The sequence below is a fragment of the Cucurbita pepo genome, chromosome 18, assembly GCF_057944985.1.
Source record: "Cucurbita pepo subsp. pepo isolate OVF chromosome 18, ASM5794498v1, whole genome shotgun sequence".
In the NCBI taxonomy this organism is placed as follows: Eukaryota; Viridiplantae; Streptophyta; class Magnoliopsida; order Cucurbitales; family Cucurbitaceae; genus Cucurbita; species Cucurbita pepo.
The window spans coordinates 743897-768522 of record NC_141815.1 but is presented as its reverse complement, the minus strand read 5'-3'; the positions used below and the strand labels follow the sequence as shown (position 1 = coordinate 768522).

The 24626-nt window shown below is 37.1% G+C and overlaps 3 protein-coding genes and 1 pseudogene across 4 annotated transcripts; 2 read left to right on the top strand and 2 right to left on the bottom strand.

Annotated features, from left to right (window-relative positions):
- The first annotated feature begins 570 nt into the window (after positions 1–570).
- On the top strand, positions 571–5121 carry LOC111780070 (putative protein phosphatase 2C 5). 2 transcript variants are annotated; one of them, XM_023660344.2, is made up of 8 exons: positions 571–819; positions 1202–1459; positions 1649–1820; positions 1914–2131; positions 2216–2323; positions 2411–2536; positions 3428–3636; positions 4668–5121. In XM_023660344.2, exons 2-8 carry the CDS (start codon positions 1250–1252, stop codon positions 4885–4887), a joined length of 1263 nt encoding a protein of 420 aa, XP_023516112.2. In that variant the 5' UTR covers positions 571–819; positions 1202–1249; the 3' UTR covers positions 4888–5121. The 2 variants fall into 2 exon arrangements, with proteins under 2 accessions (XP_023516112.2, XP_023516113.2); XM_023660345.2 differs by lacking the exon at positions 571–819 and adding an exon at positions 858–974.
- Positions 5122–6040: 919 nt separating this feature from the next.
- On the bottom strand, positions 6041–10356 carry MTSSB (mitochondrially targeted single-stranded DNA binding protein). The gene is made up of 6 exons (XM_023660347.2): positions 10198–10356; positions 9697–9878; positions 7880–8088; positions 7711–7811; positions 6490–6549; positions 6041–6386 (listed from the first exon to the last, which is right to left on the bottom strand). Exons 1-6 carry the CDS (start codon positions 10250–10252, stop codon positions 6358–6360), a joined length of 636 nt encoding a protein of 211 aa, XP_023516115.2. The 5' UTR covers positions 10253–10356; the 3' UTR covers positions 6041–6357.
- On the top strand, positions 7235–7345 carry LOC111780748 (U6 spliceosomal RNA; annotated as a pseudogene).
- Positions 10357–13996: 3640 nt separating the features above from the next.
- Positions 13997–22979, bottom strand: LOC111779696 (eukaryotic translation initiation factor 3 subunit A). Its single transcript, XM_023659813.2, has 14 exons — positions 22858–22979; positions 22012–22109; positions 20728–21209; positions 19432–19647; positions 18926–19294; positions 18811–18840; positions 18217–18444; positions 17928–18089; positions 17421–17642; positions 17112–17324; positions 16817–17023; positions 16063–16143; positions 15207–15408; positions 13997–14836 (listed from the first exon to the last, which is right to left on the bottom strand). Exons 2-14 carry the CDS (start codon positions 22055–22057, stop codon positions 14379–14381), a joined length of 2916 nt encoding a protein of 971 aa, XP_023515581.2. The 5' UTR covers positions 22058–22109; positions 22858–22979; the 3' UTR covers positions 13997–14378.
- Between the last annotated feature and the right edge of the window lie 1647 nt (positions 22980–24626).

The following is a 24626-nucleotide window of genomic DNA, read 5'->3' as shown; positions in this document are numbered from 1 at the left end:
GAAAGATTTTGGATCCTTTTTTTTCTTAAGGTTCAACCGTGCGAGAGTCTGTAAGCTTATATGTAGGCTTGAGATTTATGAAAACGAGGATGCCTGATGGATTGTCAATGAACCATGTATATAGAAATATTATGCATCCAAACTCCCTCGGGGATAAAATTTAAACCTAAGACCATAAACATGAATTTATGTCTCGCGGTAGAGTCACTTACTTTACCCGTGTCAATTGAAGAGACGGTGAAACTGTACAAAAAGTCGAGACATTTGTAACACGTAATAAATAATATAACGCTCCATAAGGGTATAATTGGTAATCCTTAAAATTATAGGAATGTTGAAAAAAAAAAACTTGGGAGGACTAAATGAATAATGTAAATATTGAAGTAGGGATGAAAATGGAAATATTCACAAAGGAAGGACTATTTTGCAAATAGCAAAAAGTAGGATAGAGTCAAAAGGACGCAAATGTCAAAAGAAGAATTGTTGAAGGGTATTTTAGTCATTTAGAAAAATAATGTCATTATCAGAGACCTTGCCCGATAATCCCATCTCCAACCCCACCTTTCCGCGTCTCTTTTCTTCTTCTCCTTCTCTCTCTCTCTCTCTCTCTCTCTCCCAATCAAATCACTGAGAGAAACTGTGGGTTTCTCTCTCTCTCTCTCTAGAAATTCTAGCTGAGAATTTTCCCCGCCATCCGATCGACCTTGTTAGCAGTAGATAATTTCAAGGAAGTTGAAGATTTTGTGAAATGGAGTTGCAGAACTGTCCACTGTCCGATCCCCTTTGCTCGATCTGCTACTGACATTGAATGCACCACCTGTGAGCTCTGTGGTCCCTTAATTTTCCTAATTTTTATCGTCCTTTTTGGTTTTGTTTGAAATTGCTCTCAATTTGTTGTACGATAGGTTTGTAATAGAGCGAATTTGAGAGGCGTTTGGTTCTGCTTTTTCCCTAATTTTGTTTCAATTGATTCTGTGAGTTCTTGCATTTCATGGCGCTAATTTGGTTTCTGAGTTGGATTCGGTGTTGTGCATTTCTTTCATTTTTGGTTAGGTTTTTCTTGTTTGTTCTTGTGTATCTGTAAATTATATGCTGCTGAATCGGCTTCTCAAAGTTTAGATCGGCCAGTGGGAATTGTTCTATAGTTTGTGTTTTGGTCAAGATGTTGGTTGATACTCATTTAATTGATTTCAATGACCAGGAATTTTGGCTGCACTGCGCTCATGCAAATGCCGAAACATAGGATGTAATGAGTCAGACAGAAGTATCAAGGATTAAGCCCCCTCTCGTTCCGCTCGCTACTTTGATCGGTCGCGAGCTGAGGAACGAGAAGGTTGAGAAACCTTTTGTGAAGTATGGACAGGCTGCTTTGGCAAAGAAAGGGGAGGACTACTTTCTGATCAAATTAGATTGCCACCGTATTCCTGGGAACACTTCCACCACGTTTTCTGTCTTTGCGGTATCCTTTCAAACATTATTGTGCTCTTTGTTATCTAATACTTCAGATACTTCTCCTAAGACATGAATTCCGTGATTGAGAACTGGGAAAATAGTGTGATTATGAGTCTTAGAAGTGATAAATTTCTTTATCAAATGGGATTACTGAGGATAGGATGATACTGAGATTGATTGAACCTTCTATTTGCAGATTTTTGATGGACATAATGGCATTTCAGCGGCTATTTTTGCTAAGGAACATTTATTGGGTAATGTCCTAAGTGCAATTCCTCAAGGGGTCAGTCGAGAAAAATGGCTTCAAGCCCTTCCTCGAGCACTAGTTGCTGGTTTTGTTAAAACTGACATAGAGTTTCAGCAGAAAGGTATTCTATCAGCGATTTTCTTGTTGTACTTCTTCCTGAATACTCGATGCGTTGTCCACCGTGTCCTTATGCTCCGTTTAATCTTAATTGCAGGGGAAACTTCTGGGACTACTGTTACATTTGTTGTGATTGATGGGTGGACTGTTACCGTTGCATCCGTGGGAGATTCACGGTGCATATTAGACGCCCAAGGAGGTGTGGTTTCTCTATTGACAGTTGATCATAGGCTGGAGGAAAACGAGGAAGAGAGGGAACGTGTAACTGCAAGTGGTGGCGAGGTTGGGAGGCTCAATGTTTTTGGCGGGAATGAGGTATAATTGTATACATCTCCACTGTTTCTAGTATTACATGATGACACATTTAACTATATCCCTTTTTATGACTACCGTTTGCAGGTCGGTCCTCTCCGCTGCTGGCCCGGTGGCTTATGTCTTTCTAGGTCCATTGGTGATACAGATGTAGGAGAATATATTGTCCCAATACCGCATGTTAAGCAAGTGAAGGTGACTTCTCAATCTTTCAGTAATTGTTTGACTACTAATAGAATGTACCTTGACTATTCTGCTATCTTTTTATTCTGGATTATACAGCTTTCTAATGCTGGTGGAAGGCTAATTATTGCTTCTGATGGTATTTGGGACACATTATCGTCTGATATGGCTGCAAAGTCGTGTCGAGGTTTACCTGCAGAGCTCGCTGCCAAGCTGGTTGTGAAGGTGGGTTTCAACTATACATTCTAAGAGGCTTTTGAACTTACGCCTTGAGGCTAGACTACAAAGTTTATGTCCTTGATCTTACACCTTTGGGTCATAAGGGGCATAGATCTCTAAGAAGAAGCTTAGGCCTCCATGAAAATGCTCTTTAGCTTAATTGTCTTTACTCCTTGTTAAATGACTATAAAATCATTACCAATTTTGTGAACTTCAAATAGTTTAACAAGTTAGCTTGCAAACCTTATCTTCATGCCCAAGAACCATGGGAAGTTGCTTCTTAGAATGCCGTCCTCTCGGATTGCCCATTCATGAAATAAGGTGCAGGAGTTAGTAGTTTGTAATTTGTATCTCATTACTACTTCTACCCACTAAGGCGTTGGAAAATTGTTAGATCCCACATTGATTGGAGAGGTGAACAAAAGAGGTGTAGGAACCTTTTCCTAGATGAGTTTTAAAATCGTAAGATTGACGGCGATACATAATAGGTCAAAGTGGACAATATCTGCTATTGGTGGTTTTGAGCTGCTACAAATGGTATCAAAGCCAAGTTTCGAGGATGCTGAACCCCAAAGGGGGGGTGTGGACACCAGGCAGTGTGCCCGCTGGGCCTCGAAGGGGGGTGGATTGTAAGATCCCACATTGATTGGGGAGGAGAAGGAAGCATTCTTTATAAGGATGTGGAAACATCTTCCTAGCAAACGCATTTTAAAATCCTTGAGGGGAAGCCCGAAAGGGAAAGCCCAAAGAGGACAACATCTACTAGCGGTGGGCTTGGGTCGTTACAAAAACATTGTTGATAGTTATGATTTTGAATCTTATTTAAGAAAGTGAACTTTTTTCTTTTTAAATTGAGACTTATGTGATGCATTGAATTTTAATCTGTTCATATTGTAGGAGGCTTTACGGTCAAGGGGGTTGAAGGATGATACAACTTGCTTAGTTGTTGATATTATCCCATCCGAGCAACCTATATTAATACCATCAACTCCAAGGAAGAAGCAGAATGTGCTCACTTCTCTCTTTGGTAAATCTGCCAACAAACTTTCTGCTGTTGGAGTTGTGGAGGAATTGTTTGAAGAAGGCTCTGCTATGCTTTCTGAAAGGTATGATTGGTGCTTTTCTTTGGGAAATTGAAGTAATCTTGTCTTTGAATCAATGTTTTTTTCTTTCTTGTGTTGCCATTTTATCTATTTTTGTTCTTGAAGCATGAAATGATGATGTCTGAACACATTTTTCTAGGATTATTCTCATCTTCGTTCACCGCTAGCAGATATTGTCTTCTTTTGACTTTTTCTGTCGAGCTTCCCTTCAAAGTTTTTAATACATGTCTACTAGGGAGTGGTTTCCACACTCTTATAAAGAATGTTTTGTTCTCTTCTCCAACCAATGTGGGATCTCACAATCTACCCCCATTGGGGCCCAGCATCCTCCCTGGCACTCATTCCTCTCTTCAATCGATGTGGGATCTTAGAATCCACCCTCCTTCAGGGTCCAGCGTCCTTGCTGGCACTCATTCCTCTCTTCAATCGATGTGGGATCTCAGAATCCACCCTCCTTCAGGGTCCAGTGTCCTTGCTGGCACTTATTCCTCTCTTCAATCGATGTGGGATCTCAGAATCCACACTCATTCAGGGTCCCACGTCCTTACTGGCACTCGTTTCTCTCTCAAATCAATGTGAGATCTCACAACCCACCCTCTTTTGGGGCCAGCATCCTCCCTGACACACTACTTGGTGTCTGGCTCTGATACCATTTATAACAGTCCAAGTCCTCCGCTAGCAGATATTGTCCTCTTTGGGCTTTCCCTCAAGGTTTTTAAAACACGTTTGCTAGGAAGAGGTTACCACACCCTTATAAAGAATGTTTCGTTTCCTCCCCAACCGATGTGAGATCTCACATGCTGTTTACTTGTTATCCCTCATTCAATTTAACTAAGACTCCTACTCTGCCTAACTTGTTATATTGATAAAAGAGGTGGTCTTAGGAAAATTTCCTAGGATTATTTACCTCAATGTTGATATAAATCGTACTGTAATTAATTTATATAAATGTTGTAATTTCCATCTGAAAGTGACTTGAAACATGCTCACCATCACTTATTCTTGAACTTTCTCCTCTTTGAATGGAAATACAGGTTAGGGAAAGATTTTCCTTCGGATCCAAACTCAGGGATCTGCAAATGTGCAGTCTGTCAAGCGGATCAACCCGCAAATGAAAATTTGTCGATGAATTCGGGGCCGTTCTTTTCACCGTCGTCAAAGCCATGGGAAGGTCCATTCCTCTGTGCAAAGTGTAGAAGAAAGAAAGACGCCATGGAAGGGAAAAGGCCAATAAAACCTACAATAACTGTTTAGTAATTTATCCCATAACATAGTGTATGTTGTTGATAACTCTATATAATTTTTTTTTTTTTTTTTTTTTTTTTTTTTTTTTGTTCCCTCATCTGGCAGTGTGAGCATTACTTGTTTTTTGGGTTTCCCCTGTGGTGATTGTTATAGATAGATGTGTGTAAGAAAATGAGGTTGAGATCAAAGAAAGAGTTGGTAGAAGAAGGATGTTTTGGAGACTTCTAAAGAGCTTTGCTTTCATTTGGTTTCTTGCTCAAACTGTTGACTGACTTACTGACTCACTCACTGACAACATAGACAAACATTGATATCAGACAAAAATGTCTTGACTGTTTCTTTGTGACTGTCCCATTGTCGTCTTAGCATTCTGTCATATCTGCTCCTGTTTTGCTTTATACGTTGCAAGGATTTCCATTGCAATTACTTGTAAGTCTAGATGATGGTGTCAATTTCCCTTTTAATTCTTGGAGGTCAACGCTTTCGACTCCCGAGTCGAAAGCCTGAACTTTCGAGGATGGCATTTTCTCATGTCGCTACTAGCTATAGATAAGATATGACTGGTTGAAGAAAGAAGAAAAGAGAAATGAATGATTATGCGAGACTTTGCGTTAGAGACCAATGAAATGACGGGTTGAAAAGGCTATTGGGATTGGGATTCAAACAGTAACAAAATTACACCTCTCGTGGAGGTCGACGTTTTCAACTCTTTGGCACCAGCCTGAACCTCCGAAAATGGCATTTTCTAATGTTGCTACTAGCTACAGTTTAGATATGACTAGTTGAAGAAAGAAGAAGAGAAATGAATGATTATGCGGGACTTAATCTTAGAAACCAATGAAATGACTAGTTGAAGAGACTATTAAGCTTGGGATTCAATCAGTAACAAAATTACACCTCTCATGGAGGTCGACGTTTTCGACTCCCCAGTGCAAGAACCTGAACCTCCAAATATGGCGTTTTCTCATGTCGCTATCAGCTACATATTAGATATGACCGACTAAAGAAAGAAGCAATGAGAAATGAACGATTAATCTTAGTGACCAATGAAATAGAAGTTTGATTATACAAAAGTTCTTTGAATACCTCTTGCTTCAACTTCCCCGCTTATTATTGCTATCACTTCAACAGCAGCGGCGTTCTATAATTATCAAACGAGGCATTAACAATTAACAGTCTTCTATTGAACTTTGTCTAATCTGCGGATTTCAAAACTATGATGCCATCACTTGTTAGGAGAAGTGCATTTAAACAAGAATAAAGGCATCATCAGCAGTGACAACTCTTGTGAGCCTATAACAATATCCCTGGCCAATCTAACACAAAACTGGCTTTTAAGAGCCTTGAAGAACAAAATGCTACAACGCTAATAAACTAAACAATTGCAAGAAGAGATTATGAGGCATTGGTAGTTTCAGTACTCAACTATTATAGCTAATCTTTGAATGGCAAGTAATACCGTCTCTTTTTGGCAACATGTTATGTCTCGTTCTGAAACAACCCTTCTTCTGTCAATTACAAAACAAACAAAAAAACACACATCAGATGTCATGCAATGCATTGTTCCATGTTTAGTAATCACATATACAGAATGTTATCTGGAAAGCTCACTTAAATCGTCCAGACAAATATTGCTGGCACTTTCTCCGGCCTTTAAAAGCCGAATCTTCCCTGCAAAAAAGGAAGGATGGCAGTTAAAAGGGTCCCCCATAAGGTCTTTCACAGATCAAACTTGAACCAACATTTAATAAAAGTATTAGCTGTTCATGGTCGTGAATAATTTACTGTTCATACCATATAAAGATTAGGATAGTTTTAATTTCAATTTGTTCCCTTTGACTGGTTATGTCTTGGAATGCTTATGGTTTACCACATCCTGCCACTTTTCTGACTTGATACACATTCTTTAGACACTAACTTATCACCTTTCTATCAAATCTAAAGAGAATATGTTATGTAAAATGATTGTCAACATCTTGTGATACTAGAGAAGTTCTGAAAAACGAAATAAAATAAAAGGGATCAAATTTAAAATGTTATCTAATAGGAGCTAAATGAAGATCAAGTACAAACAATATGAACTAATATGATAATTTAATCTTTATGATTATGAATATCCAAGCACGCCCTTTTAGATGCTTAAAATGACCTTTACGAAAAAATCAAGTAGATGCAGAACGTACAGAAGTAATAAGATGATGACTCTTCTTATTAATCTAAGATACTGAAATAGCCCTAGCCTAAGTCCAAGCCCACCGCTAGTAAATATTGTCTTCTTCGAACACGTCTGCTAGGAATAGCAGATGTTTCCACACTCTTTTAAAAAATGCTTCATTCTTTTCCCCAACCGATGTGGGATCTCACATAAAAAAAAGGACATCCGATAAAATTGGAACGATACAGAGAAGATTAGCATGGCCCCTGCACAAGGATGACACGCACAAATCGAGAAATGGTATCAGAGCCAGACACCGGGCGATGTGCCAGCAAGGAGGCTGAGCCCCGAAGGAAGGTCGACACGAAGCGGTGTGCCAGCCGCGAAGATGATGGATTGGGGGGGCCCCACATCGATTGGAGAAGGGAATGAGTGCCAGCGAGAATGCTAGGCTCCAAAGGGGAATGGATTGTGAGATCCCACATCGATAGGGGAGGAGAACGAAGCATTTTTTATAAAAGTGTGGGAAGCACCCCCTAGAAGACGCATTTTAAAAACCTTGAGAGGAGGCCCGAAAGGGAAAGCCCAAAAAGGACAATATCTGTTAGCGATGGACTTGGGCTATTACAGAAACATTCAAAAAGGAAATCAAAAGATAATAGTAAGTATTGTAATACCATCCCGTCGAACACATATTTCTGGGACATTTTTGACTTCACCATTGATGCTGTCATTGTAGACTCTGGTTTCAATGTCGCCCTCAACATAAACCGATGCGCTGATAGTTAACCAAAAATCAGTGAAATTGTACAAACAAACTAGTTTTATGAGAAGTTCAGACCATACTTTTTAACAAGTTGTTGAACTGCATAAGCACCAAGAGGCTCATTATGCACAGCAATACGATGCCACTGAGCAGGCTTTGGCAGATCTTTTGCTTCAACAATTCGTTGGTCAAACATCCCTCCTGTTCCAACTGTAAAGATTGTTATTGTGCGCCCATTTCTCAAGATCTTCTGCACAGGGGCTTGCCCAATCCTTCCACAAATTATTGCCTGCAAACATTTGATTACACTTTTAGACAGAATAAACATTATATTGGGGATAACTGAACTCTTATTTCTCTGCAGAAGATAACAAATTTAAAGAGACATGATTTTCCTGGTTTTTACCTCGTTTTCACATTATCTAATAACCTGAATCAAATATAATCTCTTCTGCTTAGTTGGGGTGGGACTTATACCTAAGATTGTGATGTAACCCTCCAAGGAAGATATTTAATCAAATGCTAAACAGAGGTAACTATTGTCTGATATATTCAGATGCGTTTTTATTTTTGTTTTTTGTTCTTATTTTCGTTTGGATAACAAACAGAGAAAGGTATATTCCACAAAAGATGAGAACAGACACACTAAAGGAGAAGAAAATTAGTTAACTATTTAGCTGATTAGTTAGGCTTTCAGGTAATGTTAGTTATGCTGTATAATCTATCTATAAATAGCTGATATGAATCCAATTATCATGTGAGAATAAATCTTTCACAATCAGCGACAGATTCCAGAACCACCAAAGTTACAGAGCTCTGGGTTTCTCCCAAACTCACTCTAATTGTTGCCCATAATACCTCTCAAGTCTCACTTACAAGTGATTCGTTTAAGACTTTCCGAACTATCTAAGAAGTTACTCATCCTACCTGTTCACCTGGAATCATACGATACATCACATATACTGATACGAAATAAGATATATTAATCATACCACAAAGATTTAAGTACTTTATTATATTTTTAACTTTTAGAAAATTATCTTTAAGATTATAAGTCACATTTAGATAGTGGCCATTATGGTCTTGATGGCCATAAAAGTTACAACCTTTCAATTAACCATAGGTTACTATAAGGTTTATTTTCAAGGTGATAAATAGGCATTCATATTCATGTTGTTGCTTTAGTATCAAGATTTTTGGATATTATAATGAAAGTTGCATACTATGCTTCTTAAGGCATGAGCTTGTTCCTTTGCAGTTCTTGTGTTTAGATTTGCATGCTAGAGTCAGTCAAGTAGTCTTGATCAAGCTATCTTGTGGAGTGATTCAAATCACGTGTCCAGAAACAAGTTCCCTTTATTCTTGATCTTGATCATCAAGGGAATCCGTTCCAAACCTTTCCCTTAGGTTGATTCCTTATCATTTTTGGGGTTCTTGGATAATTTAGATCTAAAGATCTTGTCCTTCAACATGTTTGTTAGATCAAATCCCAAGAGTTTCATAACACACATATATTTAATGTTCCAAACCACTTACATCATACTTTAAAGTTCAAACTCTAGCCACATAAGTTCTCGTTCTTTCTTTGCCCACAACGGTTCTCACTTACTCGCTATACCCCATTCTTATGCTTTCTAAAATACGGAAGTACACAAATGAACAAAAGAAGGCAAGGCACTAGGCACATTTTCTAAAAACCAAAAATATAGAAGCTGTTCTTTTATTTTGGATAGTTTATAAATTTGATAAAAGTAAAACAATCACCAAAAACATGAAGAATCATCCCAATAACAGATTGGAGATACTAAACATCACTATTTGGGTGAAATTCCCAGCATCCGGATTTCAAATCCCAACTTTTAGAAATGGAACACATCAGTAGACAAAGATCAGATACCTTATGTACGCCACGAAATCCCCAACCTCGCCTGGGATCCACACCCTGGGGCTGTAATTCAATTTTATCATTAAAAAAATCATCATATTCTTCTTCATCTCCATTGTTCTTCTCAACATCAATGCCACTTCCAGAAGCACTAGTCGATAACCACAACTTTGAGCTCATTTGCCTACTTGCCACTACAATCAAACGTTCAATAAGTAATCAAGCCACCACTCCAGCAAAAACATTACACATAGACACCCAATACATACGATTAGTCAAGTTTTTCATCCAGCCTCTCAAATTAAAACAAAAACAAGTTCGCTCACCACGTATATTTGATAAAAATCCACTCCGAAGATCAAATTGCAAAAATTCGGAAAGCGTCTTTCAAAAATCAAACGACCTTTTCGACACTAAACCATAGAAAACGTCTTGGGAAATTCCCTCAGCTCGTAGAACATAAAGAACATACGCCTTAATCAATCAAACAAGAGAGAGATAGAGAGAGAGTACCAAATGAAGAAGAAATCCTGAAATCCTTGAGGAATCTCATTGCGACTGCATTCATGTTGATCGAGCGAGAGCAGAAATGGAAGTGTGTCGATTCGATGAGGGTAAAAGGAGGGTTTTAGGCCTTCGCCAATATTTCCTAAAGGTTAGTATGTACCATTATATATTTATACTAATAATACAACAGACTGACTGTTTCCCTCTTCCCTCTTGACGATGCCTCATCGTCTCACTGGTCGACCTTGACCCCTGTTATTTTGAGATCATAGAGTTTGCTTCGATATAGTACCGCTCTCGAGGCCCGCACCAAAACAGTGCTTTACCCCTGGATGTCCAGTCAACTGCTACGCCTCAACGCATTTCGGGGAGAACCGGCTATCTCTGGGTTCGAGTGGCATTTCACCCCTAACCACAACTCATCCGCTGATTCTTCAATATCAGTCAGTTAACAGTGGTTTGCTCCTAGATGTCTAGTCAACTGCTGCGGCTCAACGCATTTCGGGGAGAACTAGTTAGCTCTAGGTTCGAGGGGCATTTCACCCCTAACCACAACTCATCCACTGACTCTTCAACATCAGTCAGTTAACAGTGGTTTAACTCTAGATGTCTAATCAACTGCTGCGCCTCAATGCATTTCGAGGAGAACTAGCTAGCTCTAGGTTCGAGTGGCATTTCACCCCTAACCACAACTCATCCGCTGATTCTTCAATATCAGTCAGTTAACAGTGGTTTGCCCCTAGATGTCTAGTCAATTGCTGCGGCTCAACGCATTTCGGGGAGAACTAGTTAGCTCTAGGTTCGAGGTGCATTTCACCCCTAACCACAACTCATCCACTGACTCTTCAACATCAGTCAGTTAACAGTGGTTTAACTCTAGATGTCTAATCAACTGCTGCGCCTCAATGCATTTCGAGGAGAACTAGCTAGCTCTAGGTTCGAGTGACATTTCACCCCTAACCACAACTCATCCATTGATTCTTCAACATTAGTCGGTTCGGACCTCCACTAAGTTTCACCCAAGGTTCATCCTGGTCATGGATAGATCACCTAGGTTTGGGTCCATAAGCTGTGACAATTGCCCCATGAGGACTCACTTTCGCTACAGCTCCGGTGGGTTCCCTTAACCAAGCCACTGCCGAACTCCATCAATTCGGACTATCCAATTCAAACCATAAAACTTGGGTTGACTTAAATTTTTTTCTTTCTAATTCGGGTTGTGTCAAAGTTTTGAACCTAAAAATCATATTAATTCGCGAGTAGACATTTTTTTGGTCAGGGTCAACTCGACCAACCCGAGGGTTACAACTCAATCCTATTTTAAAGATTATTATGAAAATTAAGAATGTTTGATATTTGTAACCTGTGTTAGAGATGCGTTGCGACTCGTGAATATTTGATATTTGAATTTTATAAAATTTTAGTTATTGATGAACCATGTATAATAGATAAGTAGATATTTTTAAAAATAATTATAAAAAAAAAAATAGTCGGGCAATTCAACCCAACCTACCCCAAAATAAATATAGTGGGTTGGGTTGAGTTGTGAACTCTATTCGAGTAGCTCGGGTCACCAATTCAACCAAACTGAAATTTTGGGTTGGTCCAAAAGATTTTTCTAACTCAACCTAACCCAATCCGTGTACACCTCTATTTATATGGATATAACTTTTACTACGTGTAGAACTGTTATACAAACCCTAGCGATAACGAGACTAGTCGAGAATGTCGACGACTAAGATCAATTTACGTGTTTTTTCTTCTTACAAAGATCATCTAACAACATCATATGATAATAAATAGAATATATACATCGAGGATATATTAAACGAGGTAAAACCGTTCATATTTCATCAAAGCTTAGACATCTACGATGTTGAAGAAAATGGTGATGTTATTCAAAAAGAATTTGTCGGAAGATAACCCGGTAAACTTATTTAGGAAGACATTAGCTACTACAAAAATAGAACATTACCATTCAAAGATCTGAAACGATGGTTTTATGATACCAGTAAACGTGTTTGAGACGAACGTTAAAGTGTATGAATAATGTACTTTTTTTTCTTTCATTACGACTTTTTTCAATTTGGCTTGTAACGACTCGACTTTTTAAAATTCTATATTGACCGAGTACGTCACTTATAGGAAACAAAAATATGCATGTTACAAACTCACGCACTTCAATACGAATCATTCGAAGTAATCAATAAGAAACCACTTCATTGAGGTTAGATAGGCATATAGTTACCACAAATATTAAGAAATGAAGGGACCTATAAATAATTCAAAATTGGTCGAGGCCCTCGGAACAAGACTATTCTCATGACCTCATAACCTTTAGACTTAATCATATGAACCCAGAAATCGAGGACCAAGGTCATTGGATTAGAACTAAGTTATGGACTCAAAAAGCACGACTAAACCTTAGGTTCTTAAGACAAGAGCCAACATGTTTCATGTTCAAGATACGAGTGTGGTACCTAACATCCACTATAGACACGATTAAGAACCTACACGTAGACTACTTATCACGGACAGGAAAAGATTGCAGTCGATTTGATAATGATCGAGTGACATTGCTTCTTCGGTCTGAACCCAAGAATCCCTTAGATATGATACAAAATAGATCTTGTTCTATCGTTGATCAGAGATTTCTCTATGAACAATACAAATCGAAGTTTGAAGAAGGGGAAGGAGGAGTCCTCAACCCGCAACAGATAGAGGAGGATATATTCAATCACAAGTTTGGGCTCCTAGAATATGGCACCCTTGGGACTTTCTATTTGATTGTATCGAAAGGCCCAATGAATTGGGATTTCCCTATTGAGTTGGGTCATTTCGAGGCACGCCGATCATTTCTGACGAAGAGAATGATTCGGAGTTCTTGTGGAGTGAAACCGTGCAGTAACAGACATGAGATAGATCTTCCAACAACAAGATTTTTTCGAATAAGCCAATTCATTTGAGATCCTGCAGATCCACTCTGAGTCATGTGCTAGAAAAGCTAGAAAATGAACGTAAACTGTTGAATCGGTTAAAACGGTAGCGAAACCAATCTAGAATGTAGTGAACCAGGCCAAATTGGACTAAAAACTAGAGACAATTCGCAAACATGACCTGAACCAATGAGAATACCCTGAACTATACTCTCCTAAACCAAGGCTAGAAATTAGACACACTAAATCAATCAATTTACACATTAGACTGCATACCCCACTCTTCTTCTCCATCGGTTTCGCATGGTCAATCTAGTAACACAAACGCATAAATTGTTGCCAAAACAGCAGTAATGAGAATACCCAGAACTATACTCTAAATTGCATTGAACTAGAGGATTAGGAAATGAACCCAAACCCTAAACCGAAAACCCTAAACCCTAAACCAAGGCTAGAAATTAGAGTCACTAAATCAATCTATTTACACATTAGACTGCATACCCTGCTCTTCTTCTCCATCGGTTTCGCACAGTCAATCTAGTAACACAAACGCATAAATTGTGTGCCAAAGTAGCAGCAATAAGAATACCCAGAACTATACTCTAAATTGCATTGAACTAGGGGAGGATTAGGAAATGAACCTAAACCCGAAACCCTAAACTCTAAACCCTAAACCAAGGCTAGAAATTAGAGTCACTAAATCAATACATTTACACATTAGACTACGTACTCTGCTCTTCTTCTCCATCAGTTTCGCACGGTCAATCTAGCAACACAAACGCATAAAATGTGTGCCAAAGTAGCAGCGCTACAACCACAACCAAGACATGTCAGTGAAATGAATGTAAATTCAAAAGGAATAGAAGAAATAACTTAAAAATGGCAGATTGACATATATATAAAGTCCATAAAAATGCTTGTAAAAGCAGCAGAGTTCATCTCACTAACGAAAAAAAAGAACTGTGGAAAAGAAAATTCAGGCCTATAAATTGGTAGCCATGAAATGAAATGCAGTACATTCATCATATAATTAGAGAACAAATGGACAACTCATCCACCACTAGTCTTTTCCTTCCGCCACCTAAATGCAGCACCACACATAAGACCACCTTCCCCTTCCCTTCTCCCTTCCCTTCCCAATAGTACCAAAAACAACTGATTATTTTTTCCATAAATGATTTAACTTCTCAAGCAAACCAAAAATTTTTCTTCCCAATTCATACCGACTTTGCCAGACCTGCCTTGCCACAATCAGCGATCTGAGCTACCACGATTAGGACCTCGGGATGACGACCAAGATGACCTTGAACTTCCGAAAGCAGATCTGCGTTCATCACTGCGCCAGCTGTCTGGTTGAGATGGTCGATTATCGGACCTGCTGCTTCCCCATCGATCAGATTCAGGTGCTGGTGCATTAGGGCTAGAGCTTTCAGTCCGTCGAAACCTAGGCACATACTTCGCTGGGGCTGGGGCGGCGGCAGCAGCAGCTGCAGCAGCAGGAGCAGCAGCAGCTCCGGACTCCAGAGGTTGAGAAACAGGAGCAACATGAGGTCTAGAAGGTGCATCAGCTGGTGCTCCACCACCAAACAGCATTTCTTTCCGCCGCCTTTCCTTTTCTTCCAGTTCTCGCTCCCTCTGTCTCTGCTTCTCAGCAATCTCATCCAATTTAGCCTTGCGTTCAGCTTCTTCCCTCTTTCTCCTCTCGGCCTCTGCGGAGTTTGAAAGATGCAATAAGTGATAATAGGCAGAAAAGGAAACTACACAACCAAGCACACTTTTAAAGCATAATTAATGATCACCAAAAATACTTATAGAATCGAACAAACGAGAAACAGGAGACCCCAAAAAAAGTTTGAGAAGATACATTTCAGAAGCTCAGATATTTGACAGACACCCTCCCTCCATACTTCATGAGAAATTCAGATCATTGGACCCAAAAATGGGGAAAACAAAACAGGCATCAAAGGGGTTTAGTAGATTTGTAGATGGTGGTGGATGGTTCGATTCTCTACCCCCCGCCACCCCCGACCCCAAATGTTAAATGAAATTTTAAAAAGACAAATGATGTTGAACAAATACCTTCACGTTTGCGTGCTTCCTCCTCTTCGCGTAATATTCGAATCCTCTCCTCCTCACGCCTTACATAAAAGATTTTCTTCCTCTTAGCCTCCCTTTCTGCTTTCCGAGCATGAATTATTTGCCTGATTTGTTCTTCTCTCTCAACTCTGCGTCTGCTGAACTCCTCTTGGCGAAGATTAATGACTCTTTCTTGGAAAATTTTCTGAAGAACAAAGAACAAAAGGTCAAGTTTAATAGCATGCCAATAGTCAATTCTGCAAAGATTCGTACAATTCAGTAAATAATAAAGAAAAAGAACAGAGAGCAAAAAAAACAGTCTAATGAGCCTATGGCAAATAACCTAAGTTGAATTTCACCTAAATAAATTATATGGAAAATAACCTTAAGAAGCGCTCATGTAATATATGTAAAAAACTAGCGTAGAATTTATGCTAGTTATAAAAAATAGTAAATTGTGGTCAAAACATATTTGTAGGTACGCTGAAGTATAAAACATAGCTTCCTATACAAACATTGCATTGATATGTCAATTCATATGAATTTGATAATATAAATTAGTAGTATTAAACAAGAAAAAATCATTATTGGTTAAAAGTTAATTATACATGGGTTCGTGAAATATCAACATCGATAGAAATCAAATAATTTATAAATTTCGTTTAAATCAATGAATTAAGGTTTATTTAAATTTCTAAATAATTTATATACCATATTAGTAGTATTTATACAACATATCAAAGATCATATCTACATATCAATGAATATTTTCATCATTATAACCAAGTGAAACCTAAAACTTTGAGTAGACAAAGATCAAGATTAAGCCAATACAGCCATATGAAGCAAACTACTTTACCTTACTCTCCAACATTCTAGCCAATCGATTCTTCTCCTTGAGATCACCTTCGTGGCGTTGCTTGCTTAACTCAACCTCCAGCTGAAAAGTAGAAAAGAAAAAATAATAAAATAGAACATAAAAACATCAATTAATTATTAACATACTAACTGTGGAAATAAAAAATCTGATAACAAAAATTGAAGCACAATAATATGAAGAGGAAAATGAATAAATGGAATCCATACAACCAAAGCGTGTATGGTAAAATCAGAGACAAAATTAACCATTTGACTTCAGAAACTTAAAACTAATCCTTGAAAATCGTAAATCCACTAAATAAGTAATGTGCAAAAGCATCAGTTCAGCTTTATGAAGTTCACATAGGATTACAGCGATCCTATCCGAGATAAGAACTTCCCTCTCTCCGCATTAACCAAAAGTACTTATCAAAAAAGTTGATTCTTTTTATCCGACTGGAGAGCCTCCATGAATGTAGTAGTGAGTATTCTGCTAGTTTTATTCCCACCCTCACAATACAGAAATGTGTTGACAGTAACGCTTCATAAATGGAGAATCATGATGCATATGATACATAAGATGGCATGTGTGATACAGATGATATAACCATATACATAATTATTTTACTTTGTTCCCTAAATATACTAACAAAATTTAAAAACAATAATAACAATAAAAAGACTACAACCAAAAGCATATAATCAAAGTCATAGTTTCTTTTAACGTGTTAACAAAATCATTAGGAAAGTATGACCTGCTGATCACGTTCATGAATCAATCGCTCTTCGAGCAAACGTTGCTGAAATGCAGCTTCAATTAAAGTTGCAGCCTCCTCTCTTTTTGCCCTTTCTAGATAATCCATAGTTTTGGCTAGCTTTTGCAATTTCTTCTCCATTTCCTGCCTCTCCCTTAATTGTTCCGTAAGGGCCAATTGCATTAAAGTTTGTTTCGTCATCTTTTCCTAGAGATTAATACCAATTGTTATTAATCAATTCTACATCCTTCCAAAATAAGAAAAAGAATTAAAAAAAAAAAAAACAAAAACTCACAGAGTCAAGAACCGGCTTCCTGCTTCCCTTCTTTTTACCAACACGCTTTTCAGCTTCCTGAAGTAAAGCCTGTGCTTCTTCAAGTTCTCGCTCTTCCATTTCCCTACGCAGGCGTTGGTTTTTCCTTTGTTCATATTCTGCAGCTAGGCGCTTCTGCTCGGCCTCTTCAGTTATCTTCAGTAATTTTAACCTCCTTGATTCCTCCTCACGTTCCTAAACAAAGTTCATTACATTTTTTTTATTTATACACCACAAAAAAAAAAAATAAATAAAAAAAAAAATCTGGCATTCACAATTCGATTAGAGTACCATTTCCAAAAGTTGTCGTTCCTGCTCTTCCTTCCTTTTCTCAATTATTGATTTCCGAGCAAGCAGCCTCTTGTGTTCCTTATCGACAATATCTGCTAAATCAGGCAGTATCTCACCTGTTTTTGATACTTTCCTAACTGGAGGATAGATCATAGCTCTTGCCTTGTTTAAGGATTCAGCGAGAACAGCCAGGTGGTCCCGAAGCCCATCTGATTCAATACCCTAAATTGATCCATAAAAAACAAAAGCATCAATTTAAAATACCTTAAATCCTAATATAAACAAACAGATGAAGATAAAGTCGTCCTTTAAAGTCAACTAACGCATACAAAAAAGGCAGAGGCTTAAATCAGAAGGGTTAAATTATAATCTTAAGCAGCACACAATAATTAGATGGGATATATAAAAATTATAAGTGAGATGCAATTATCGAGCATGTCTCAAATATTAGTGGCCTTCTCTCTAAAGCAAAAAAGATAACGAAGAAGTCCAAGAAACTTTCAATACCAAAGTGCCAAATAACACAATGTTCCTTGAATGATCAACTTTCATGGCAATGAAATTTTGTTTAACTGCATCAACTGATATTTTCTCCACGGCTGAGAAATCAAAAAATGGGATCATCTGAGATAGACTCTCAATTTTCATAGTCTGATACACCTTGGAGACCTGGCATAACATAGATAAATAAAAGGTTCAGTGGATTAAAACAAGATTGCCAAGCAACATTTCTTCTTCATATATGAAGAAATAGCATAGCAACATTCACAATGAATTAAGGATATACAAAAAGTACCTGCTGAAGCAACCTCAGGGTAGCAAGTTTTTCAAGAGCCGGAACATACTGGGATAATTGCACTTCAGGGACAGATGAAGCTGATGAAAGCTTGCCTCCAAGCTTTGATATTTTGTTTAATAAAGGTTGCAATTTGGTTGCAAGATCAAGAGGGAAAAATTCATGCTCCAAAAGATGATAGAGATCTTTAACTTCCTGAGTTGCGCAGCTCAGGACTCCCTTAGACACCTAGAGGAAAGCAGAAATATACTAAGCAAATAGAACTAGAATTATTGACTACATACTAAAGGTTGTGTTACATATTTGCAAACAATTTTCACTACAAATGAAAAGACAATTCTTCGTATAAAATGGGAGGTAGATATGATTGCACAAGTAAAATAAAAGAGCCTCTTTGACTAACTTGGTACGAAGCTAATCACTATTAGTTGCTAAACTTTCAATAGGAAGCTCGAAGTTAATTCGTCAAGGTATAGAATTTTCCTATCCACCCTTCTAGCTTCAAATAAAGGTGAACCAATTGAAGTATTATAATTTTAGAGGATAAGAGGGGAAGAGTTGAAAAAATATTAAAGTAAAGTGAATCAAACATACCAGTTCAGAAAGAAGATTCGCTCTTGAAAGCTGGATGAATAAACAGAAAAGAAGTAAGGTACTGCTCAGGTTGTGAAAAATATAAAAGAAAATCCAATTAGGCAAAGTTCTTTACCACATCTCTACTTTCAAGTTTGGAGTCTAAATTGAACCCTATAAGATTAGCCATCCTCAAATTCCGCTCTTTCTCATGTTCAAGTTCTAAATGAGAAGCACCGTGTTTAGAGTCATAGGGGGACACAGCAAGAGCTGCTAAAAGAACAGATGAAGCTATCAGCTGCAAATCCTTCTGGCTTAAATTTTTGTTGAAACTCTTCTGAAGGGAGAAAAGTTTAAGCCAAGCATAGGCATGATAAAGATTGCTCTTCGATATCCAGAATATCTCTGTTAATTTGACGTAATAAACAACCATCAAGGATGGTTTAGGTGTTTTCTTCACCATGCACATCAAACCATGAATATCTTCCACCGAACGAAAAGCTTCCTGCAAATATCGGTGAGAAAGAAATTTTTTACTTTGTGTTATTCGTAGAGAAAAATCATGATATAAATTTTGGGAATCTACACATTAAACGACTTCTCTATATTGAGAGAAAAATGACTGAAATGAACAATTCAGACCTGCCAGAGCTCCAGCTCTGTGGCAACTTTCAGTTGTTCAAATCTAGTGTCAAGGTACAACTGCAAAGTCTCTGGAGTAGAAATGTCGGGTCGATCTCTTTGGTCCCTATACTTGTTGAGATTAGCAAGATGATTTCTGATAATTTCACATAATCTGCGAAATTCTGTTGTTCTTTTATACGTCTTACAGAACTGGAAGGCACGATGGGCTGTCATCTACAAATGAAAAACACCAGCAGAAATATTACATCTAGTTACAAAATTCTACATATGCTACATCGAGTGACTGTACAGAACACATCAAGGACAATAAAAATAAAAATGCAGATCCTTCTACCATCATACAGAGGAGACCATGACAAGTATACTTGCTATTGAAGTGGTAATTCACGCTAAATAAATAATGTCCAAACTGAGTAAGGCCTGTGACCTTGTATCCTCCTCTTCTCGAAATTGGGTTATGTAGAAGGTAAAGAATGAAACTTCAAAGAAGTCTTATAAAAAACCAGCCTACCCACCCAAGGTTCAACACATCATACCTCAATCTTCATAACATTAACCAACTAAAACATATTTTTCAAGTTATCAATAAAAAAGACTAAATAAGTCCTTGAATTTTGAAAATATCTAAAAGGTCCCTCAACTTTGAGTCTATATATGTCTATTTGATCCTGAAATTTCAATTTTGAGTCTAATAGGTCCTTGAATTTTGAAAATATCTAAAAGGTCCCTCAACTTTGAGTCTATATATGTCTATTTGATCCTGAAATTTCAATTTTGAGTCTAATAGGTCCTTGAATTTTGAAAATGTCTAAAATGTACCTCAACTTTCAATTGTGTTGAATAGGTCCCACGACATGATTTGACGTAAAAAAATAAATGAAGTCTAATAGGTCCAACAACTCTAAAGTTCTTGACCTATTGAACACAAGGTTGAAAGCTCATGGCCCTATTATAAGTTAGGGGCCAAATGTACACAAAGCTGAAAGTTTTTAAGACTAAATTTGTAACTCAACCCCCAAAAAAATTAATTTCTTAACTAAAAGTCATGGAGCCCTATATAACTTCCAGCTACTGATGGTAAAAGCTTTCTTAAATCCTCCACCATTAGAACCATTAGGATGCTGAGTGATAATATGATGGTTTTAACTACTACGCCCAAGCCCAAATGAAATTTCCACCATAGTACTAAAAATTAAAGGCATGATATACTTCTAATTTTTTAGAAGATATAAATAGAAAAAATTAACGTACTAACTCATACACTAAATAACTAGCAATTTATTCATGACTTACCGCATAAAGTGCCTCCAGCTTTGAGTTATTCCTAAGTATCTCAAGAACTGTACGATATGTCTCCCACAGAAATTTAAACCAAGGGGTAACAAGTTCGCGATCAGATCTATCCTTTCCCTTCTCACCACTGACATAACTAAGCATCAGATCTTCTGGCCTTTTATCAGCTTCCAAATCATCAACGTCCAGAGCTTCTTCTAAAGCTTGAGCTTGGCTACGAGCCTGCTCTGCCTTCTCAGTGGAAAGATGCATAAAGTGCTTGATTACTTCCTCTAAAGAAGTAACATTGACTTGCTGGCAAACAATACGGTACTGAATTAAACCATCCTTAGCAAACCTTCCTTTCCTCATGTCCACACAGAGCTCAACATACTTAAACATAATCCTCTCAAGAGGTTTCTGCCATGCTCGATATTTCTTTGAAGTGATAAGATCGTGAAGGGCTTGCAAAGCATCTTGCTTCTGGCCAACATTTATCAGCTCTGAATACATGCAAGGAGAACAAATTAAATACTTGCACTGCTACATTAAACAAAAAGAATAAAATAAAATTAAAAAAAACACACAAGAGATGCATCATAAATTTCAAAATTGGGCGAATACATCAACAGTGGTGGACTAGAAACACAAATATGGAACTCAAGTAACAAAAACACAAGTCAAAACAAAAGCAAACTGACATTTTATATGTCCAGAATTAGAAAAGGGCTATTCCAATGATTTTCTAGAATCTTCCAACTACCGTTCAAATTATGTTATACAGATATATTATAAAATAAGAAAAGGGAGTGAGTTCAGAAGCACTTAAAAATGATGAAAAACCAAATTGCATGTTTCCACAATAAAAAAACCTCATGAGAACACAAAATTCAAAACATGAATATGCTGTCTAACTATAGTGCTCATACGTCATATGCCACACACACAAAAAAAGAAACTATTACTTACATGTGACAACAGCTAGAGCAAGTTATCAAACTTAAATTTCAAAAGTAATGTGAAGACTACAATGAAGCAAACTAAATGGAAAACTTCCAAAAGTCATATCACTAAATCCACAGTCATCAACACACTAATAATGCATATTTTCAATCTCACTCAGAACAAGAGTGCTGAACTGACTTCCCAACGAGCACATTCATTGAATTTTGAGGGCTTAAAGTACGAGAATCCATCAAAAGAACCAGACATATTACTAAAACAAGGTGCCAAGAAACTTATGGCATGCTCGCAAATACAACTCAATCTATTGCAACCACAAAAGAGAACATTATGCTCATTCACCTTCAGCTCGTTTTAAAGCATTCTCTGGCTTTAAGAAAGACGCCATATCTCAATCCAATCTTTAGCTCACCCAACGACAGCATGCAACGTTGAATGACCTGAGACACCCCAACGAACAAATTCATGAGCATTACTGAGAACCAATATCGAAGTTGATACCGAATAACAGGGTGATTCAAATTCTATCATAACTTTTTTTTTTTTTTTTTTTTTTGTGGGAGGAATCTCGATTGATTCACCTCATCTATTTATAGTTCAAATAAACGATGGGGTAGTTGAAATTTTACAACCCAACCGTCCAAAAATATAGAATCAGAAACACACATTATTGACACCAGAATTGATAGAAATCAGAATTAACAAAAAATTCCACAGTAATACAGTTATACATCCAAAATAGATATCCCTCCCACGACTCAAAACAATTTCGATCACAAGTACAAAGTAGCACATCATTTCCACAAAAATCAGACTGGATGCCGATCTCCACACAAAAAAGGTACTCTTTTAAAGGGACAAAAAGTCCAAACTATCTCTAACCTAATAATTCCCAAAAACAGTCCAGAAAGAATATACCAAGAACACACCCCTCCTCCCAGATCTAAAAAAACACATCCCGCAAAATCAAATTGTACGCCAGACAATATCAAACACAACAACGCAATTACCCGAGGAAGATTACGATTGTAATCCTCGGAGTTCAGCGTAGTTTCGCCAACAGAAAATCCCAAAAATGAAAACCCAAATCGATGAATGAAAATTTCAGAAGAAAGCAGAGAGAGAAATTGAAGGTCTACCAAGAGAAGAAGAGATAATCGACGACGGAGATGCGGAGAAGGAAATTACCTAAGAGAGAGCGAAGAGATGAAGTGGCCGTCGCTAAGGGGGAAAAACATGAACTAGGGTTTTAGGACCCTTTTTAGTTTTGGGCTTTCATATAAATGGGCCTCATAAAAGGAATCGTTAAACCGGAAATTCGTTTACAAATGGCCCATTTAAATCCACTAGCCACTCGATATAACTCGAACCCGACTAACCTAAACTATCCAACCTAATTTTTATGGTTCGGGTTGGGTTATATATTTTTTTTGTTCGGGTCGGGTTGAATTTTTTAAAAATAAAATTTTGAGTCAATTCATGAATTGATATTTTTTCCGTCGGGTTGACGGTCAAACCGAAAATAGGGTTACAATCCAACTCAATCCTACCCTACTTTTAGAATTATTACGAAAATTAAGAATATTGAATTTTTAGGGTTCGGGTTGGGTTATATATATATATTTTTTTTTTTTTTTTTTGTTCGGGTCGGGTTGAATTTTTAAAAAATAAAAATTTGGGTCAATTCATGAATTGATATTTTTTCGGTCGGGTTGACGGTCAAACCGAAAATAGGGTTACAATCCAACTCAATCCTACCCTACTTTTAGAATTATTACGAAAATTAAGAATATTTAATTTTTATGGTTCGGGTTGGGTTATATATATATATATATATTTTTTTTTTTTGTTCGGGTCGGGTTGAATTTTTAAAAAATAAAAATTTGGGTCAATTCATGAATTGATATTTTTTTGGTCGAGTTGACGGTCAAACCGAAAATAGGGTTACAATCCAACTCAATCCTACCCTACTTTTAGAATTATTACGAAAATTAAGAATATTTAATTTTTATGGTTCGGGTTGGGTTATATATATATATATATTTTTTTTTTTTTTGTTCGGGTCGGGTTGAATTTTTAAAAAATAAAAATTTGGGTCAATTCATGAATTGATATTTTTTTGGTCGAGTTGACGGTCAAACCGAAAATAGGGTTACAATCCAACTCAATCCTACCCTACTTTTAGAATTATTACGAAAATGAAGAATATTTAATTTTTATGGTTCGGGTTGGGTTATATATATATATATATATTTTTTTTTTTTTGTTCGGGTCGGGTTGAATTTTTAAAAAATAAAAATTTGGGTCAATTCATGAATTGATATTTTTTTGGTCGAGTTGACGGTCAAACCGAAAATAGGGTTACAATCCAACTCAATCCTACCCTACTTTTAGAATTATTACGAAAATTAAGAATATTTAATTTTTATGGTTCGGGTTGGGTTATATATATATATATATATATATATTTTTTTTTTTTTTTTGGGTCGGGTTGAATTTTTAAAAAATAAAAATTTGGGTCAATTCATGAATTGATATTTTTTCGATCGAGTTGACCAAAACCGGGTTATAACTCAACTCAACTCAACCTTACCCCACGTTTATGATTATTACGCAGATTAAGAATATTTAATTTTTACGGTAGATGTGAGTAATATGTATTATAGATAAATATAATTTTTTTAAATAATAATAAATAAAAAAATAACCCGACAAACCAACCTGAAAACCGAGAATTGGGTTGGGTTGTGAATTTTATTCGGATTGTTAGGGTCACCATCCAAACCAACCCTAAATTTAGTTTGTTCCAAAAGATTTCCCGAGCTCAACTCGTGTACACCCCCTACATGTGTATAAATTTTATAAAATCGTATTTTTTAATAAAAAAAATTTTGTGTATATGTAATAAAGAACTTTTCAATCACCGAACGGTTAGAAGTGGCTTTACACGATACATC

Excerpts from the sequence above, each read along its gene's own strand:
- MTSSB (XM_023660347.2), bottom strand. The coding sequence starts at position 10,252 with ATGAATGCAGTCGCAATGAGATTCCTCAAGGATTTCAGGATTTCTTCT. Across the intron at positions 9,879-10,197 it reads CAGGATTTCTTCTTCATTTG|TGGCAAGTAGGCAAATGAGC; the intron begins GTACTCTCTCTC and ends GTTTGATTGTAG. Across the intron at positions 7,812-7,879 it reads GTTCAACAACTTGTTAAAAA|CGCATCGGTTTATGTTGAGG; the intron begins GTATGGTCTGAA and ends GTTAACTATCAG.
- LOC111780070 (XM_023660344.2), top strand. The coding sequence starts at position 1,250 with ATGAGTCAGACAGAAGTATCAAGGATTAAGCCCCCTCTCGTTCCGCTC. Across the intron at positions 1,460-1,648 it reads CCACGTTTTCTGTCTTTGCG|ATTTTTGATGGACATAATGG; the intron begins GTATCCTTTCAA and ends TTCTATTTGCAG. Across the intron at positions 1,821-1,913 it reads CATAGAGTTTCAGCAGAAAG|GGGAAACTTCTGGGACTACT; the intron begins GTATTCTATCAG and ends TCTTAATTGCAG.
- LOC111779696 (XM_023659813.2), bottom strand. The coding sequence starts at position 22,057 with ATGGCGTCTTTCTTAAAGCCAGAGAATGCTTTAAAACGAGCTGAAG. Across the intron at positions 21,210-22,011 it reads TGCTTTAAAACGAGCTGAAG|AGCTGATAAATGTTGGCCAG; the intron begins GTGAATGAGCAT and ends GCATGTATTCAG. Across the intron at positions 15,409-16,062 it reads CTAGAATGTTGGAGAGTAAG|AAAATTTTCCAAGAAAGAGT; the intron begins GTAAAGTAGTTT and ends TTTGTTCTTCAG.